The 20,197-nt window shown below is 37.8% G+C and overlaps 1 protein-coding gene and 1 pseudogene across 1 annotated transcript; both read left to right on the top strand.

Annotated features, from left to right (window-relative positions):
• The first annotated feature begins 14,580 nt into the window (after positions 1-14,580).
• LOC149243598 (uncharacterized) lies at positions 14,581-18,693 on the top strand. Its single transcript, XM_089371259.1, has 2 exons — positions 14,581-15,887; positions 16,410-18,693. Exons 1-2 carry the CDS (start codon positions 14,581-14,583, stop codon positions 18,691-18,693), a joined length of 3,591 nt encoding a protein of 1,196 aa, XP_089227385.1.
• A 6-nt stretch (positions 18,694-18,699) lies between these two features.
• Positions 18,700-20,197, top strand: part of LOC149243597 (serine/threonine-protein kinase AtPK2/AtPK19-like) — a 123,851-nt pseudogene continuing 122,353 nt past the window's right edge.

The raw sequence follows: 20,197 nt of genomic DNA, 5'->3' as shown, positions 1-20,197 counted from the left end.
TGGAATTAAACTATAGCAAGTGTTTTTCAGGCTATTGAATTTATTTATGCATTCAAAAATGCATTTTAAACAACAAAAATTACGACCACTTTCCCATAGTCAAGCTTGTGATTCCAACAAGTTCTTGTTGGATTCCAGGAAGATTTGACTGAAAAATATGGCTAGACATAGAACACTTAGACTACAACAAGGTTCACTACCAAGTCAAACACCAAATTGTTCTATGAGACTCTTGTTTGTAGGATATGGGATCCAACTAGGCACAATTTGACTTTGAAATTCTACATAGGCATACATACAATACCCTAGTTTACAAAGGCCAACATACTCTAGCCCCTATGGACTTGAACTTGATTTTTTTTATGGCCTCTTATGAGGAAACAGGTGTTCTTAACCACTAGCACAACCATATAAATCAAATGTCAAGTAAACATCGATAAGCATCAATCCATGATGAGCATAAAAAACACTTACTTCAGATATCGCAAAGATTAAAAAAATCATAAAGATTAACCAAATTATATTATTATTATTATTATTATAACCATGTAATAAGATTCCTAACCATGGAGATTCACTCTCCCTTGTAAATATGGTTTGCTAGAGTATCATAGGTCAATACCATGGCTTATCAATATCACATATTCAAAAAACCATAACTCATTTCATATGACACTCACATTTCTTTTAGTTAATCAATTTAATTAAAAGATGAAAATTAATATAACTACTTTTCACGTAAATCTCAATCTTTCATTTGTGATGACTACTAAAAATATTTTAAAATATTTCATAAAAAGTAAATTCCTACCATCCATATTACATAATAATTAATAATGATTTAATTAAATTTCTGCAAAATCCTATTCCAAAATAAACAAATGTACAAAATTAATAGTGCTAAGAGACCCTCTCCAACCTAGTATGGAATAGATGTTATAATGTCATATCATGTCTTGTCCTGTCCTATTAAACATGCTATTCCAAAATAAACAAATGTACAAAATTAATAGCACTAAGAGACCCTATCCAACATAGTATGGAATAGATGTTATAATATCATATCTCCTAGTAAACATCCTATTCCAAAATAAACAAATGTACAAAATTAATAGCGCTAAGAGACCCTGTCCAACCTAGTATGGAATAGATGTTAAAATGTCATATCTTGTCCTCCTGTCTTATTAAACATTTTGACTCGGTCAAATTACACAAATATAAACATAAAAATAAAGACATTTAAAATATTAAATAAAAATTTAAGAACCTTGCATTAAAATAAAAATAACTTTAAAATAAAATAATAAAAAATAAAAAGTATAGGTTGATTATTATTTTTATTAGTTTTTATTGGATAGTTAAGATAAAGTTACCAATGTTTTTGAGCTCCAAGTTTATGAGAACTCATGGTATTCACCAATTATATTCACGTGGGATACAGTCTATTTAAAGAGGGGAAATAAACCAACCTAAATATAAATAGATCTACATTGATATCTAACAAATCCAAAATCCTCACTACAATAAAGTGAAAGAGGGTATGTGCATTATACAAACACCATAAATATCTAGTATAATATAAACCTTGTCTAATACATGTTTTGTTTTTTTATATGAATTGCTTCTATAGTTTTGTGCTTTCTTTTTTAGGCCCATACCACATTTACTCTATCAAAATCATTTGTAGAGAGCCCTTATTTTTAGCATTTTAGGTTGTCTGCAAATGATTTTTATGATGATGATGATGGTTAACGTCCACTGAGACCAAACTTTGGTCTATCGGACCTAAGAAATGAATTATTTAGTTTGATTTAAGATTTTATTCCTATGCTCAAATAGCTTGGAGAGAAGCCTCCCGAGCTCACTATAATTTTGACATCGTAAAAGCCTAGGAAGGTAAGTATTACAACAAAGACTATGAAACTGAGATCTAATGTGGTTATACGTAGGGCACTCTAAGAGGAAATGATTTTCATCCTCGATGTTCATATTCTCACAGAGATGGCAGATCCTTTCCATCCATGGTGTTTTAGGAACTGTCCAACGACCTGTTTCACTATGGAGCTCATGAGAGTTCGTTCTAATCTTGGCTATATTAATTTTCTTCTTAAATCTAGTTAAAACAGAGAGATACTTTTGATCTTCTAGGGTGGGGTTGATGACCTCCTTATAATATCTTAATTTTCTTTTAGCTGCTAAATCTTTCTCGCACCACATTTTTTCTTTGATCTTAGAAGTTAACGTTTTGCAATGCAACATTCTCGTCAATCTCCCAATGGTTTAACCAGGCCCTGGTGTCTTTATACCAACCTTTTTTGAGCCTTAGGTGGTTTTGGTTGGAATTTAAAGCTAGCTTAGGAAGGCTATGGTCTCCTATGTTATTGAGTTTGTGCTTGTACAACAGGAGTCTAGTCATAGCTAGGCTCTCAATAGGGGAAAGACCCACTTCTACAAGGAGAATAGGATAGGGTGTATTGCTTTTAATTTTGAGGTTATACGTTATAAAGCACTTCTAGATTTGTTCAATCTTTCTCCAAGATTCTCTAGAGATGCTGCAACCCCAAACCTCACATCCATATAAGATAACAGGAGTGACTAAAGTTTCAAAGAGGAACTTCTTTCTATCCCACATTATGAGGTTTTCCATTTTACAAGTATTTTCAAGACCAAAATAAGCTTTCCACCCCCGATTATCATTTTCTCAATGCTATAGTTCCAGTGGAGCTTGTGATGAATATCAATTCCTAGGTACTTGTAAGAAGACACTTCCTCCAAGTTACTATTGTCATACATAAAATTAGCGTAAGTGTCCTACTTGAATTTTATAATCATAACTTTTGTTGAATTGAGGCTTCTATGATCCATATCAAGTTTATGAGAGATTTTTCAGCATAAATCACATGATATTTCATTTTTCGATGCGTTTCGAACCAACCAGTGTGATTCATCGTTAGGACAAGTTGAAGAATCAGATCAAGCTTTGCATGTTAAATAGTCAGAGCAGGACCTCCAACGGCTATAATTCAACAGAAAACTTGATCTGATTCTTCAACTTGTCCTAACGATGAACCACATTGGTTGGTTTGAAACACGTTGACAAATAAAATATCATGTGATTTACGCCGAAAAACCTCTCATAAATCATAACTTTTGTTTTGTCAATGTTAACAGTCATACCCGGGCTTTTAGAAAAATCAAGAGTGAAAAAAATCTAATGTCACTTGTTTTGCAATGGCGTTGTAACATCTCATATCTTTACGGGTCAATCAAAGACACATATGTTCATACCATGTTTCAGTGTGCCTGCCTCACTGATGATAGTTCAGGGGAAAAAAAGCTTGCTTTGAACAACCTATTATACTATGTTAAAATTAAAACTAAGATAATAATTAATTTAATATAATAATAATTTGTTATAGGGGTATATATTTCAACCTCACGTGGATAAAGACTTGAGAAATTTCATTTGTTTTTTTACTCAACAAAAATTTAATTTTTTTAACGAAGGCCAGGATCAGTTGTGCTGCAAATATTCATCATCTGAAATGTTAATCTATGGATTGGATTAGAGGGAGTGCAAAGAGGCCTATGTTATTTTTCATTAGTTTAATAAATATTAAACACTTGTTACCTAGAAAGGAGAATTAGCGTACGTTTGAATTCCTAGCGGATTTCCAATTTCCACCTAATAAGAGGTTTGGAGCCATTATGCAGATGGAATCGAATAGATCTCTAGAGACAAAATTATCATTACCACATTGTAGAATTCAAGCTCCAAGTTTATGAGAACGCATGGTATTCACCAATTATATTCACGTGGGATATAGTCTATTTAAAGAGGGGAAATAAACCAACCTAAATATAAATAAATACAAAATTAAAATAGATCTGCATTGACATCTAACAAGTCCAAAATCCTCACTACAATAAAGTGAAAGAGGGTATGTGCATTATACAGAAACCATAAATATCTAGTATAATATAAACCTTGTCTGATACATATTTTGTTTTTTTATATGAATTGCCTCTATAGTTTTGTGCTTTCTTTTTGAGGCCCATATCACATTTACTCTATCAAAATCATTTGTAGAGAGCCCTTATTTTTAGCATTCTAGGTTGTCTGCAAATGATTTTTGTGATGATGATGATGGTGATGGTTAACGTCCACTGAGACCAAACTTTGGTCTATCGGATCTAAGAAACGAATTATTTAGTTTGATTTAAGATTTTATTCCTATGCTCAAAAAGCTTGGAGAGAATCCTCGTGAACTCACTATAATTTTGACATCATAAAAGGCTAGGAAGGTTAGTATTACAACAAATATTATGAAACTGAGATCTAATGTGGTCATAAGCGGAAGTGATTTTCATCCTCGATGTTCATATTCTCACAGAGATGGCAAATCCTTTCCATCCATGTTGTTTTAGGAACTGCCCAACGACCCGTTTCACTATGGAACTCATGAGAGTTCGTTCTAATCTTGGCTATATTAATTTTCTTCTTTGAGCTAGTTAAAATAGAGAAATACTTTTGATCTTGTCGGGTGGGGTTGATGACCTCCTTATAATATCTTAATTTTCTTTTAGCTGCTAAATCTTTCTCACACCACATTTTTTCTTTGAACTTAGAAGTAACAATATTTTTAATGTTATTAATGTTTTGTAATGCAATATTCTCGTCTATCTCCCAATGGTTTAACCAAGCCCTAGTGTCTTTATACCAACCTCGTTTGAGCCTTAGGTGGTTTTGGTTGGAATTTAAAGCTAGCTTAGGAAGGCTATGGTCTCCTATGTTATTGAGTTTGTGCTTGTACAACAGGAGTCTAGTCATAGCTAGGCTCTCAATAGGGGAAAGACCCACTTCTACAAGGAGAATAGGATAGGGTGTATTGCTTTTAATTTTGAGGTTATACGTTATAAAGCACTTCTGGATTTGCTCAATCTTTCTCGAGGATTCTCTAGAGATGCTGCAACCCCAAACCTCACATCCATATAAGATAACAAGAGTGACTAAAGTTTCAAAGAGGAACTTCTTTCTATCCCACATTACGAGGTTTTCGTTTTACAATTATTTTCAAGACCAAAATAAGCTTTCCACAACCCATTAATCATTTTCTAAATGCTATAGTTCTAGTTGACCTTGTGATGAATATCAATTCCTAGGTACTTGTAAGAAGACACTTCCTCCAAGTTACTATTCTCATACATAAAATTAGTGTAAGTGTCCTTCTTGAATTTGATAATCATAACTTTTGTTTTGTCAATGTTAACATTCATACCCAGGCTTTTAGAAAAATCAAGAGTGAGAAAAATCTAAGGTCACTTGCTTTGCAATGGAATTGTAACATCTCATATCTTTATGGGTCAATCAAAGACACATATGTTCATATCATGGCACTAATGATAGCTCAGACAAGAAAAGCTTGCTTTGAACAACCTATTATACTATGTTAAAATTAAAACTAAGATAATAATTAATTTAATATAATAATAATTTGTTATAGGCGTATATATTTCAACCTCACGTGGATAAAGACTTGAGAAATTTCATTTGTTTTTTCACTCAAAAAAATTAATTTTTTTAACAAAGGCGAGAATTAGGAATCGAATAAATCTCTAGAGACAAAATTATCATTACCACATTGTAGAATTCAAGCTCCAAGTTTATGAGAACCCATGGTATTCACCAATTATATTCACGTGGGGTATAGTCTATTTAAAGAGGGGAAATAAACAAACCTAAATATAAATAGATCCAAAATTAAAATAGATCTACATTGATATCTAACAAGTCAAAAATCCTCACTACAATAAAGTGAAAGAGGGTATGTGCATTATACAGAAATCATAAATATCTAGTATAATATAAACCTTGTCTGATACATGTTTTGTTTTTTTATATGAATTGCTTCTATAGTTTTGTGCTTTCTTCTTGAGGCCATATCACATTTACTCTATCAAAATCATTTGTAGAGAGCCCTTATTTTTAGCATTTTACGTTGTCTGCAAATGATTTTTATGATGATGATGATGGTGATGGTTAATGTCCACTAGGAGCAAACTTTGGTCTATCAGGTCTAAGAAACGAATTATTTAGTTTGATTTAAGATTTTATTCCTATGCTCAAAAAGCTTGGATGATCTGAATTGGATCCACAAAAGACTGTCGAGAACCTTGACTGTATCGAGTTGAACAAATCCTTGAAAATTCCAAAATAGTGATCAAAAATGCCTTGAACCAGTGGTAATGGCCGCCAACGTAAAATGACGAGGACCTCGGTCAAAACGCGCTAACCGAGGCCCATGGAGACTGCACAGGAGGTCAATGCAACCCTTGGGAGCCCCAGATCGGGAAAAGGAGGCGATTTTGATGCCGTTGGGCAAACAGGGCCAAAGTGGAAGAGCCTTAAGCACTCGGTCGCGTTGGGAGCCAGAGAACCGCGGGCGGAGAAACAAAAAAGCGCTAAAGGACAAAGGCAGGACCCACGCTCTGGAAAACCGACGGTATTGATCGGGGTGCCCTTGAACGGTAAGAGGTTTTGGAGGAGATCAGAGCAATCCCACCCAGTGATCGATGCGTGGTAGCGGAGGTGAGAGAAAAACCGCCGTTGATCGCGCGCTATCGGTCGAGCAAGTCAACCGTGCTTGATGTGCGTATGACGTTGGATCTGGAGGAGCCCAGATCGGATGGCTAAGATTGCGCCCAATGGAGGAAGTGGAATCGACAAGGGATTAAGCCGAGTTCTAAAGAGATTTGAGTCTATTTAACCGCCACGGTGGAGAAAGAATGCATACACGATGTAACGGAAGAATGAACCGACGGAGCGTGCTGGCACCAGTTAGGTGGAGACACGTGGCCACTGCCTGAGCATTCGTGCTGATGCCGAACAAGGAATTCCAAGCACAGCTGCAGAAGGTGAATCATCGCAGGCAGGAGAGGAACCGAACAGGCATAGGGATCGAATGACTAAAGCCATGAACAGAGACAGTTGGAACGGAGATCAAGTAGAAGAGACAGAGAGAAGAGAGGAGTTAATTGGAAACCCTAATTGAGAGGAGTCCAAGCAACTAAGGGAGACAATGAACACAGAGAGTAGTAAAGCCAAGCAGAGGAGACAGAGGGCCGAGCTGACCACAGGCAGCATCGAGAACTAGAGAGCTTGAAGATTCAAGCTTTCCCATAGAGGAATCTGTCCGAATCGAGCATCACAGTTGGCTCTTTCCACTATAGACTAAGGGTCACAGAGCTGGTAGGAAGAACAAGAGTCTGTGTACTCCGAGTGGCTTGGGGAATCCAAGAACCACCCTGCCAAGCAAACCTGCTTCAAGAGAACTCGCATTGAGTCCCTGTATGTGTAATACTCTGCTTAAAGACACAATAAAACAAGGTCACCACTGAGAGCTGGACCAGAGATGTAGCCCTCGAGAATAGGGTGAACTCCTTATTAAAAATTCTTGTGTCTCGTGTTGCTTACTGTGTTTCTCTGCTGTCTTTCCACTTATTTTCTGTGTATTGGCATTCTGATCGATCTGTTGTTTCAATAACACAAAACACACACACACCAGCACATGAGTCTATAATACCTTTTGTTTAATAACTTTTCAAACTGAGGTCACTCATAGGGTGATTATCAGATCATTGGAGAGAAGCCTTCTGAGCTCACTATAATTTTGACATCGTAAAAGGCTAGGAAGGTTAGTATTACAACAAATATTATGAAACTAAGATCTAATGTGGTTATAAGCAGAAGTGATTTTCATCCTCGATGTTCATATTCTCACAGATATGGTAGATCCTTTCCATCCATGGTGTTTTAGGAACTGCCCAACGACCCGTTTCACTATGGAACTCATGAGAGTTCGTTCTAATCTTGGCTATATTAGTTTTCTTCTTTGAGCTAGTTAAAATAGAGAGATACTTTTGATCTTCTAGGGTGGGGTTGATGACCTCCTTATAATATCTTAATTTTCTTTTAGCTACTAAATCTTTCTCACACGACATTTTTTCTTTGAACTTAGAAGTAACAATATTTTTAATGTTATTAATGTTTTGCAATGCAACATTCTCGTCGATATCCCAATGGTTTAACCAGGCCCTGGTGTCTTTATACCAACCTTGTTTGAGCCTTAGGTGGTTTTGGTTGGAATTTAAAGCTAGCATAGGAATTCTATGGTCTCCTATGTTATTGAGTTTGTGCTTGTACAATAGGAGTCTAGTCATAGCAAGGCTCTCGATAGGGGAAAGACCCACTTATACAAGGAGAATAGGATATGGTGTATTGCTTTTAATTTTGAGGTTATACATTATAAAACGCTTCTGGATTTGCTCAATCTTTCTCCAGGATTCTCTAGAGATGCTGCAACCCCAAACCTCACATCCATATAAGATAACAAGAGTGACTAAAGTTTCAAAGAGGAACTTCTTTCTATCCCACATTACGAGGTTTTTCATTTTACAATTATTTTCAAGACCAAAATAAGCTTTCCACCCCCCACTAATCACTTTCTCAATGCTATAGTTCCAGTTGAGCTTATGATGAATATCAATTCCTAGGTACTTGTAAGAAGATGCTTCCTCCAACTTACTATTGTCATACATAAAATTAGCGTAAGTGTCCTTCTTGATTTTGATAATCATAACTTTTGTTTTCTTAGTGTTAATAGTCATACCCAGGCTTTTAGAAAAATCAAGAGTGAGAAAAATATAAGGTCACTTGCTTTGCAATGGCATTGTAACATCTCATATCTTTATAGGTCAATCAAAGACACATGTGTTCATATCATGGCACTAATGATAGCTCAGGCAAGAAAAGCTTACTTTGAACAACCTATTATACTATGTTAAAATTAAAACTAAGAAAATAATTAATTTAATATAATAATAATTTGTTATAGGCGTATATATTTCAACCTCACGTGGATAAAGACTTGAGAAATTTCATTTGTTTTTTTACTCAAAAAAGTTAATTTTTTTAACAAAGGCGAAGATCAGGAATCAAACAGATCTCTAGAGACAAAATTATCATTACCACATTGTAGAATTCGTGGTTTCGGCTTTGTAATGGTTGTTCTTGTAGATACATCCTCAAGCAGTCGAAATGATGGAGATTTGGAACAGAGATCAACATTGAGAAGGAAGAAAAGATTACAGATCGATGTGGTAGCTCTCACTTTACCTACAATGGACGATCCAAACATTCCTATCATAACTTTCAGAATGTGGGTTCTCATAATCCTGTTATTTGTTCTATTATTGTTCTCAGAATGTGGGCTATAATTTGTTATAGGGATATTTGGCATCTTAGCCTATCCACTTTTAGATAAGAAAGTGGATGTGGACACCATACTAATGAGAATGTACAAGCAAATGCCAAAATTGTGGTTCACTAGAAATCTAGTCAACACTATTGCTTTAATGATCTTTTCATGTGAGTATTACATCAATCATCTTCAATTGCCATGGTGGGGAGTAATACTCACATGTGGCATTGCCATGTTCTTCACATTACCTATTGGTGTCATTACTGCAATTACTAATCAGGTAATCAGGTAAGTCTACAAGGAATTCGTGTAAATTGGTTTTTTGTTTTGTCAAGAAAAATAATGTCTAATATTTATATAGAATATATCATTAAAATCACTAAAGGATAGTTCAGTTGGTCGAGTTCATGTTGCTAAGCATTTCATTTATGAGAAGGTCACATGGTCAAATCTCCTCAACAACCTTGGGGTTAGGCCTTGCTAATTTGGTTGGCCGGTAGATCCCTTCAGATTGATCTACCTAGGTTTTCCCGTAAATGTAGCGGTCACTCAGTTTTTGTGAACCACCCTTAAAAAAAATATATCATCAATATCCTATGAAACCAAATCTTGAATTTATATAAATATTGTAAAAAAACCTTTGCTTTTTAATATCTAAATTCAATAAGTTATAAAGATGTGTTAAATTGTTCTTAAGCAACACTCAAATGAAAAATCACAGCCAGTTTCATCTTCTTATTTTCTTATTACATTGCATATTTCTTGAGCAACTAATATGTAGAAAAAAATAAAAACGAAAAGCATTGCTATACCATTCCAGAAATGCCTCTTTGGCTCAGGTAGTTCTTCTTTACACCGTGAAACAATTGCCCACATTGCCAGATAGAGCATTGAAGACACCTGGTGGAGTCGTAATTGGATTAAATAATAAAATTATTATAAATAAATATATAAGATTCTTTAAAATTGATGTGTGGGATTTCGTAGTGTGTAAAACAAGGCATTGTTGAACATATAAATTATATATTCTTTAAATGTATAATTAAAAATATTATTTATTTGAAATTTTATATATTATTTTATATATTTAATTTACTATTATTAATTTCTGCAAAATCTGCTGCTTGCAGATTTCTTAGGTCTTTGTGTCTCTCTAACAACATATTAGTTGTAGTTTTCGAATGCGATGGAATTGAGCAATGATGTTGAAAATTGCTCATGGGGTAGCAATTTTGCTCTATGTCAAATCATTTTTCTTATTAACTATATTAATTAATTAATTAAAAATATTTAATTATATGTTGTCATAAATAATAATATTAATTAATTAATTAAAAATTAATAATATTAATCATGTTAGATTTTAGATTTTGTAATACATTTTTCTCATAAAGAAAAGCATATATTAATATTGAGGCAATATATACAAACATATTCTGATAGGATTACATGTAAGAAACCTGACTGTACTGAAGACAGTAAGGCTTCTGAGAAAAGCATGAGCTGATGCATCACATTATGAGGAGAAAAAAAAAACTGATAAAAGATATCACCATCATAGTCTCATAGATCCCATGAAGGGAAGGAGAAAAAAGACACAAGAACCCCAAGTCAAAGCTATTACAACCTTCAAAATCAGAAAAATATAAACACTGGATCTTCCTAACGATCAGCAGTCAAGCGATAGGAGGATGGAGAGCTAAGACAGAAGATAGCACATAATTGGAAGAAATATTAGAATTCTCGAATATTATTAAATTTCTCCATTTCCACAGGCACCAGAGTGTTGAAGGGAGGATTGGGCGCTTTTTTGGATCTTGACGTCCCCACCATTTGAAAGCTCCTTGTTTTTTTAATTAATTACATTTTTAAGATTTGATCGATGTTTCAAATTATCTAATTTGATTCATCCCCAGGACAAAGATGATGATGAGGATGAACCACATTAGATAGTTTGAAACATCTACCAAATCTTAATGATATGATTAATTCTAAAAACAATCTCCTTATCAACATTAATCATAATAATAGTAATTAATTAGTAATAGCAATAATTATTTTAGAATAATTATAATATTAATTAATTAGCAATAATTAATAATAATAATAATAATAATAATATTTTTATTAATATTAATTAATAATTATTATTAACTATAATAATAATAATAAAATGTGTACACATTTCTCTTTTTTCATTAATTAAAAATAATAATGGAAATAAAACATTTACCCCATCCTTTTGGTTTGATGGTTTTAGGTGAAACTTATATATTATTGTAAAAGTTTTAGTGATCTTTTTTTATTCTTGTAAAATACCTTAATCAAGGATTTTAAAATGTATTTATTGATGGTTTCTAAAGTTAAATAATAAGGAATTTTAAAACCCTCGATTAAGGGATTGATAGTGATTAATTCTTTTCTATTTTTATGGATTTTCCTGGAACAATAACTTTTATAGGTGGCATCATTCTTGAAATCAATTGACTTAATGCATGCAAATTTGTCATTAATTCCTCTGTCCAACAAAATATAGTTTTCTCATTTTGAACTTCATATTATTTTTCATTTTAAATATGATAAACCCTTAAATAAACATGGTTGATCATGGTTGATTTTCATATTGAGACAATCCTTGTCACAATGCGACGTTGGAAAATGGTTAACCATGATTGGAATTTATATTATAAACCTAAGGGATTTATATTAAACCTTACATTGCCTCAATATGAAAATCAATCATGGTCAACCATGGTCCAACATCACATTGTGATAAAGATTGTCTCAATATGAAAATCCACCATGGTCAACCATCATCAACCATGGTCAATCATGGTCAACCGTGGTAAAACATCATATTGTGACAAAGATTGTCTCAATATGAAAATCAACCATGCTCAACCAAGATCAATCATGGTCAACCATGTTCGATAACCATGGTCAATAACATGGTAAATCGTGGTCAACCATGTTTATTTTAGGGTTTACAATATTTATCTTATGATTTATATATCTTGGGTTTATAATATTAATCCCTTGGGTTTAATATTATTCCCTTGGTTTTATAATACCTTGGGATTTTAGCATTAATCCCTTGGGTTTATAATATCAATCCCTTGGGTTTATTAATCTAAGAGTTTATATTCCTAAGGTATAATAATATTCATAAGGTTTATAATATTAATCCTTGGATTTAATATAAATCTCTTGGGTTTATAATATTTATCCTAGGGTTTATATACCTTGGGTTTATAATATTAATCCTTTGGGTTTAATAGAACATGGATGGATTTTAGTGTCCGAGGATCGTTTTTCGGCGTTTAGATTTTTAACTAACTGTGTCAGTGCTTTGAAGGTGGGCGATCATGGGCACGCGCAAAGGACAAGGTTAGGGTTTCTTGAGATTTCCTGCGGTTCGAAGGGGTTTTCAGATTACAACGGCGGTTCGTAGGGCATAGGTTCGACAGCTACGCGACGGTCACCTGCAGCGGTCACGGTCCTGCTACAACAGCTGCTGCTTCTCCGTTGGAATCCTCGCCTGTCCCTTTCAGTCTCCGACAGTTTAAACAGTTATGGATGACTGGGAGCATGAAGCGGTGGATTATTCGGCGGATCCCTCGCCGGAAAATATTATCTTTGGGATTCCTCATTTTACCTCTCACTCTCAGCCCTCCCATTCCGCATCCTCTTCTGTCCCGGCGCACCAACCTATTTCGGCTCCCGTTCCATCCTCTGCAGCAGATTATCCCCCTGTTTCTCCGCCGTTTGAAGTTCCTCCGCTCTCACCAGGGTCTCTGCAATTTCTGGCCTCCCATACTCCCCCATCGCCCGCATTCGACCCTTTGGCGTCCATTCCCGTGGTGCAACACATTCATCAGAGACAAACTCCGGTGGCTCATCCATCTGTCTCAGGCATTCGACCATCCGGATGGTTTGAGACACCTGCGGTTTCCTCTCCCCCCGCAAACCCTAGTCCCCGGGAAGGTATCACTAACCCTCTGGTGGATCATCCGTCGGCCCCCCGCACAGGAATAAAGAAGGTAAAGTGTGTCAGATCGAAGACAAGGGATATATCGATTAAATTCGACGAAGCAAAGCCTCTTGGAGACTATATGGACATCGCGAACACCGTGTTGGTTGGGCACGTCAGAGGCAGATCTTACTCGAAGCAGAGGCTTGATCTATGGGTCAAGGAGATCTGGGGAGGTGTTCTATTCGATCTTCCAGAGGTACATGTCCTCCCCAGAGGATGGTTCTCATTAAAATTCTCCAAAGTCTGTCAAACAAATCTAGTCTTGGGTCGATATTGGCATATCGAAATGGCCCCGGTCCTTCTCAAACGCTGGAATCCCCTCTTCGATCCAGAGCGCGAGCAGCTCAGTGCCGGTCCAATCTGGGTGAGACTCCCAGGGTTACCAATTCCATTCTGGGACGAGGAAGTTTTCATTAGGGTTGGCAATGCCCTGGGGACATATTTGGACTATGACCGCACCTATGTGGAATCCGGGAATCGAACACTTGCTCGGGTCTTGGTTCATCTGGACACTCGCGAGGGGCTTGAGGAACAGATTACGCTTCAATGGGGCAGGTGTATTCGTGTTCAGTTGCTGGATTATGAAGGAGTTCCCTTCCGTTGCAAGCGATGCCATAAGGTGGGACACCTCGCGAAGGACTGTCCTCTCAATAAGAAAGCTACCGATTCAGTGAAAGGCTCTCCGGCATCTACCAGGACGGCTTCCCCCATCATCTCGCGTCCTCCTTCTGCTGGAACGGCCCCCTCGGTCTCTGCCCCTGTGGACGATGTGGGGCTCCGGAGATCCTCGCCACCAAAAACTAGGGCTCGTTCGGCGGCAGAAGCGGGTATGAATTCTGTTTCATTTATCCCTTCTTTGCATTCGTCTATTGATGATAATCATACATCTGGTCCATCTGCACACATCTCTATGATTCCATGCACTTTATCATCTCCGCTTACCTGCACTGAATCTATAATTTCTACATCTCCTGTGCCTATCTCCCCTTCATGCCCATCTTCCCCTCCTCACCCTTATTTCCTCCGGTCTCGGAATACTCCAAAAGAGTCGGCTGTAGGTCACTCGGGTCTGGGCATTGTCATTCCTGAGGGGGCATCTTTGAACACCAGAGGGAGAAAATCCCACCTTTCTAAAGCCATCAAACAAGCTGGGGCAGAGGTAGTCTCTGGCCGGCAAGCGACCATTGACGGGGTTCTTAGAGCAGGACACACCCCGAGAGGTGTTCCCCCATGAAGTGTCTATCATTTAACTGCAGAGGACTGGCTAGTTCCTCCAAAAAACTAGCCATGAAGAGGCTCATCGATACTGAGCCTATCGACATTATCATGCTACAAGAAACCCTCTGCTCTGCAGAACAAATTGTTCGTGTCATGCAAGCCATGGTTCCAGGATGGAGTTTTTATGCAAATGATGCTGTGGGACGATCTGGGGGACTAGCCATTGGACTAAACCCTCGCTCCATTAAACCTATTTCTTCCTGGGGAGGAGCAGGGTTCATTGGTTTGGACTTCTTCTCGGCTGACCTCGGCATGGACCTCAGACTGGTCAATATATATGCTCCTTGCTCCCAGAGAGAAACATTCTGGAGGAATACTCTTCAGCTCCCCCTGCTGAATGAAGACCATGTTATTATTGGAGGAGACCTCAATTTCTCCTTGGGATTCAGGGAGTCTTGGGGCACAGAGGCACAAATTGACTCTATCACTGACTTCATGACCAACCTGCTGGAGCAATCAGATTTCTCGGATATTCCTCTGCAGCGTCTCCTTCCTACCTGGCGGAACCGACGGGTGGGGGATGCTGCACTAGCTCGCAGACTTGACAGATTTATGTTAAAGGGCCCTCTCCTTCAGCGCCTACATCTCTACCGACAATGGGTGGGCTCGGGGGGGATATCGGATCACAATCCTATATACCTGGAGATTCAGGGTCCTTTCAAGAAGCCCAAGGCACCCTTTAAATTCAACTCCTCTTGGCTGAAGGATCAGGACTATATCCAGCTGATAAAGGACTACTGGGTCTCTCATCCTATCAATAACTCGGTTCCTCTTGCCAAAGGTTTCTGCAGGAACCTCTCAGAGATCAAACATCTGACTATAAAGTGGGCAAGGGAGAAAAGGGATCGGGAATCTGCACAGCTCACCCAAATAGAAGCGGATTTATGTTCACTCACCGATGACAGAGGGCAGGGGTTCATGTCAGCTGCTGAGAAATGTAAGCTTATTGACCTGGAGAATCAAAAAGCCAAGATTCTCAAAGAGAGAGAGGAATCCATTAGATTAAGGAGCCGAGCTTTATGGATACAAGCTGGGGATGACAACACAAAGTTTTTCCATAACTTTGCAAAATGCAGGAAGGTATCTAATACTATTTGGAAGCTCCCTACACCGGATGGAGATATCGCAGACAACTTCAACAAGCTCGCTCACCTGGGCATCACCCATTTCAGGAACCTCTACAGGAGCCCACGAGAAGAAAATTTACTTGATATTATTAATGTGGCCAACCACTTCCCGAGATTCGTGGAGGAAGATGATGTGGAATCCTTAACTGATCCGGTCACTGCGGACGAACTGGAAGGAGTTCTGAAATGGTTCAAAAAAGACAAAAGCCCAGGCCCGGATGGATGGACCATTGAATTCTACATTACCTTCTTCGATGTTTTGGGACAGGACCTACTTCAGGTGGTTGAAGAAAGCCGGACCTCTGGATCAATATATCATGCCATCAACTCCACATTTATAGCACTCATCCCCAAATCTGACTCCCCGGCATCCTTTGATGACTACAGACCCATATCTTTATGTAACTGCCTCTATAAAATCATATCTAAGACCATTGCAAATCGTCTTAGACCTATCCTCTCCCGGTCCATTGCCCCTCAGCAATTTGCATTTCTCGATTCCAGACAGATCCATGAGGCCATTGGACTCGCTCAAGAAGCCCTCCATTCCATATGGTCGAAGAACTTAAAAGCCATCCTCCTTAAAATTGATCTGTCTAAAGCATTTGACCGTGTCAGCTGGCTCTACCTCAAAATGATCCTCATTCATCTGGGTTTCCCTCATGCTTTCATTACTTGGATCATGGCCTGCATTACTTCACCATCTTTCAGCATTCTTATCAATGGCTCGGCCACAGATTTTTTTCACTCGGAGCGGGGTCTGAGGCAGGGGTGTCCTCTATCTCCTCTCCTTTTCCTGTTGGTCATGGAAGGTCTCAGTCGCCTCATGGAAGCAGCAAAGAGGTCTGGTGATATTGGGGGACTCCGCATTTCTGACCTTTGTTATCTCACTCATCTACTCTTTGTGGATGATGTCCTTATTCTTCTTAATGGCAGTGTTCGAGACTCTCGAAATTTCTCAAGGATCCTCCTTCTTTTCTCATCTGCCACTGGTATGATGCCAAACCAGATGAAATCAACCATCACCTGTGCTCGCACATCAGTACAAGAGACACAGATTGGCTTACAATGCTTCCCATTCGCGGTCCACCCCCTGGATAGAGGTCTCAAATATTTGGGGTTTAATTTGAAACCTACTTGCCAAAGGATAGCTGACTGGGTCTGGTTGGTTGCCAAATTGGAAAAAAGACTCTCAGGATGGAGCTTCAGATATCTCTCCAGGGCTGGTAGACTGGTGCTTATAAAGTCTGTATTAGAAGCCACCCCGGTATTCTGGATGGCCTTAGCCTGGATCCCAAGGAACATCCTGGGGAGACTTCAGCAAATTTGTAATCGATATCTCTGGAATGGGAGTCAGGACAAAAGATTATTTGCTTGGATCGGATGGAAGAAGATCTCTCTGCCTAAAAAGTGGGGAGGATGGGGGCTCAAGGAACTGCCTGAATTTGCAAAAGCACTGGCTGCCAAGATGGGGTGGACGCTGCTTACTAGACAAAATCTCTGGACACAGGTAGTTTATTATAAATACATTTGGCCTCACAATATTTTGGACTGGGCCCGTTTTCCTACCTGGTCAACATTGGGATGCTCCTCGGTCTGGAAGGCCTTAATTCTATCTCTCCCTCTCATTCGGAACAACCTTGCTTGGCGCATAAATGATGGGCGGACGGGCAGAGTCGGTTTGGACCCCTGGATTAACTGTGGGGGTAGGCATATTCTTAATCCAGACCTTTTATTGCATTTACAGACCCAGGATATTCGACATTTTGCTCAAATTGCAGATCAACAGCGCACTGATATTTTTTCACAAGCCTGGAAGTCCGCACAGCAATTGAACCTCCCTATCCAATGGCATCAGGAATGGGATCGTTATACTGAGGCTTTATCTGAATCCCATATTCGAATAAAACAAGGTCCGGATGAACTTATTTGGTGCAATGCTGACCACGGTATATATGCACCAAAATTGGGATACATTGTGCTCATATCTCACAGATTGCCTGAATCGATACAGTCATGGTGGCAATCTATTTGGAAGCTCAAGGCTTCTCCCCGGTCCAAACTCTTCTTCTGGTGTGCACTCAATGGCAATGTACCCACGGGAGAACATCTCGTCCGCAGAGCAATATGTGGCCCATCATGGTGTATTTTCTGCAAAAATGCATCAGAGACACAGGAACATATTTTCCTTCTATGCCCTGTCATAATCAACCTGTGGATCAACATATGTAACCTACTGGGTATTGCTGCAAATTGGAAAGGGAATGATATAAGGAGCGCGTGGGATTCTTGGTCGCTCTGCCATTCGGGAACCAAATTACAAAACCTGCCACCCGTGGCTACTTGGTATATTTGGCTTGCCCGGAATCGGGCTATATTTGAGGATCGATTAATATCATGGAGCAGGGTAGAAGCCTCCATTATTGCAGCATATCATGAGCTCCCAGACCCTCCTCCCCCGCGACTGAGAACCATTCAACCAATGCCCACCTTTGATAGAACCATCCCGTGGGCTTTTTTCGACGGAGCAGCAAATCTGGATGGGTGTGGTGGGGGTTTTGTACTGCACCTAAATGACCACCATCGATACCTTGCCAAAATGGGCTTTGGCAATGGATCAAATAATTTCGCGGAACTCTCTGCTGTCCACGGTCTTCTACATTTTGCATTATCACATCAGCATACCAGCATCAATATATTTGGGGACTCTTTGGTGGTTATTAACTGGATCAACAATATCACACAATGTCATACACACACACTCAATAACTTGTTACATGATACACTCATCCTCAAAGCAGCATTTAACCATTGCTCATGTTTGCATATTTACAGAGAGCATAACAGCGAGGCTGACAAATTATCCAAAGAGGCCACGACTCTTCCCCGAGGCGAGTGGATAATAGTGGAGCAGAATGGTGCAGAGGAGTATCAGTTTTATCACAGGCCATTCATAGAACAAAGAGAACAAAGGGACAACAGTCCCATCAGCTGATAGGCAATGGCGATTTTGTTTATATTTGATAATAGAAATACAGAGAACATGGATAATATGTATATAAACAGAATCCTCTTTTGGATATTATGCACAGACAGATGAATGTAAACAGAACAGTTTGGTCGATACCTACAGAACAACACTATGAAAAGTTGATTTTTGTATGAACATGCAAGTAATGCCTCGGCATCTGCTATATGTAATTTTCAAACATTAATGAAAGTTACTGATTTTTCCAGTGGAAAAAAAAAAAAATCCTTTGGGTTTAATATTATTCCCTTGGGTTTATAATACATCGGGGTTCTAACATTTATCCCTTAGGTTTATTTATAATATCCTTGGATTTATTAATCTAAGGTTTCATATTCCTAAGGTATAATATTATTCATAGGGTTTATAATAATAATCCTAGGATTTAATATAAATCCCTTAGGTTTATAATCATGGTCAACCATGATCTAACATCGTATTGTCACAAATATTTTCTCAATATGAAAATCAATGATGGTCCAATGTCGCATTGTGACAAATATTGTCTCCATGTGAAAATAAATCATGGTCAATCATGGTCTAACACCGCATTGTGACAAGGATTGCCTCAATATGAAAATCAACCATGGTAAACCATGGTCAACCATGTTTATTTTAGGGTTTATAATATTTACCTTAGGGTTTATATACATTGGGTTTAAAATATTAATCCCTTGAGTTTAATGTTACTCCTTTGGGCTTTTAGTATTAATCCCTTGGGTTTATAATATTAATCCTTGGGTTTATAATATTAATCCTCGAGTTTATTATAAATTATTGGGTTTATAATCTTGATCAACTTGTTGAAAATGGCAACAAGAAATGCTAAAAATAGAAGTGCTAAAAGTAGCAGTTTGGGTAACAGTGCTGGATTGAGCAATAGGGAATGAAAAATGGAAGTGCTAAAAATAGCATTCTATTTTTAGCAGTTCAGGATGGATTCCTATTTTTGTCAATCCCTGGACTAAATAGGAAGTAAAATTCGAATTTGAGCTTAACAGCTGTTTGAAAATAAATTAATTAATTCACCATGAGTTAATTAGTTGTGAAAAATCAAACATGAAGTCTATGAGAGGACATGCAATAGTTTCTCTATTAATTGAGGAATTTATCCATCAGTTAAAGAGATAAGGATGAGTTCTAAGCTAAGTAGTAATTAGTTGGCTCAGTTAACTGAGTCAAGTCCAGTTATAATTGATTTAAACAGTTTGTTTAAATTAAGTAAGTTCAGTTAGTTAATGCATGCTTGCATATAACTGATGCACTTCAGATAACTAAAGGTTCTCTCATGAATAACTCAATCATGTCAGTTTAGACAGAGACCCAGTTGAGATCAAAGAAGAGACGGTGTACTATCAGTTGGATGAATATTTTTCCTATAAAGGAAGCTCATCCATGATGAGGATTTATCTCCTTCAGTCAGAGTTCGAATGAGGGAGATATCGCTGATTTAAAATCAGCTCTTTTTCCA

The sequence above is a fragment of the Pinus tabuliformis genome, chromosome 8 (assembly GCF_031772625.1).
Source record: "Pinus tabuliformis cultivar Carrire ecotype Pingquan chromosome 8, CPIR1, whole genome shotgun sequence".
Lineage (NCBI taxonomy): Eukaryota > Viridiplantae > Streptophyta > Pinopsida > Pinales > Pinaceae > Pinus > Pinus tabuliformis.
The sequence above is the reverse complement of the archived record's forward strand: the minus strand, read 5'-3'. Positions and strand labels throughout refer to the sequence as shown.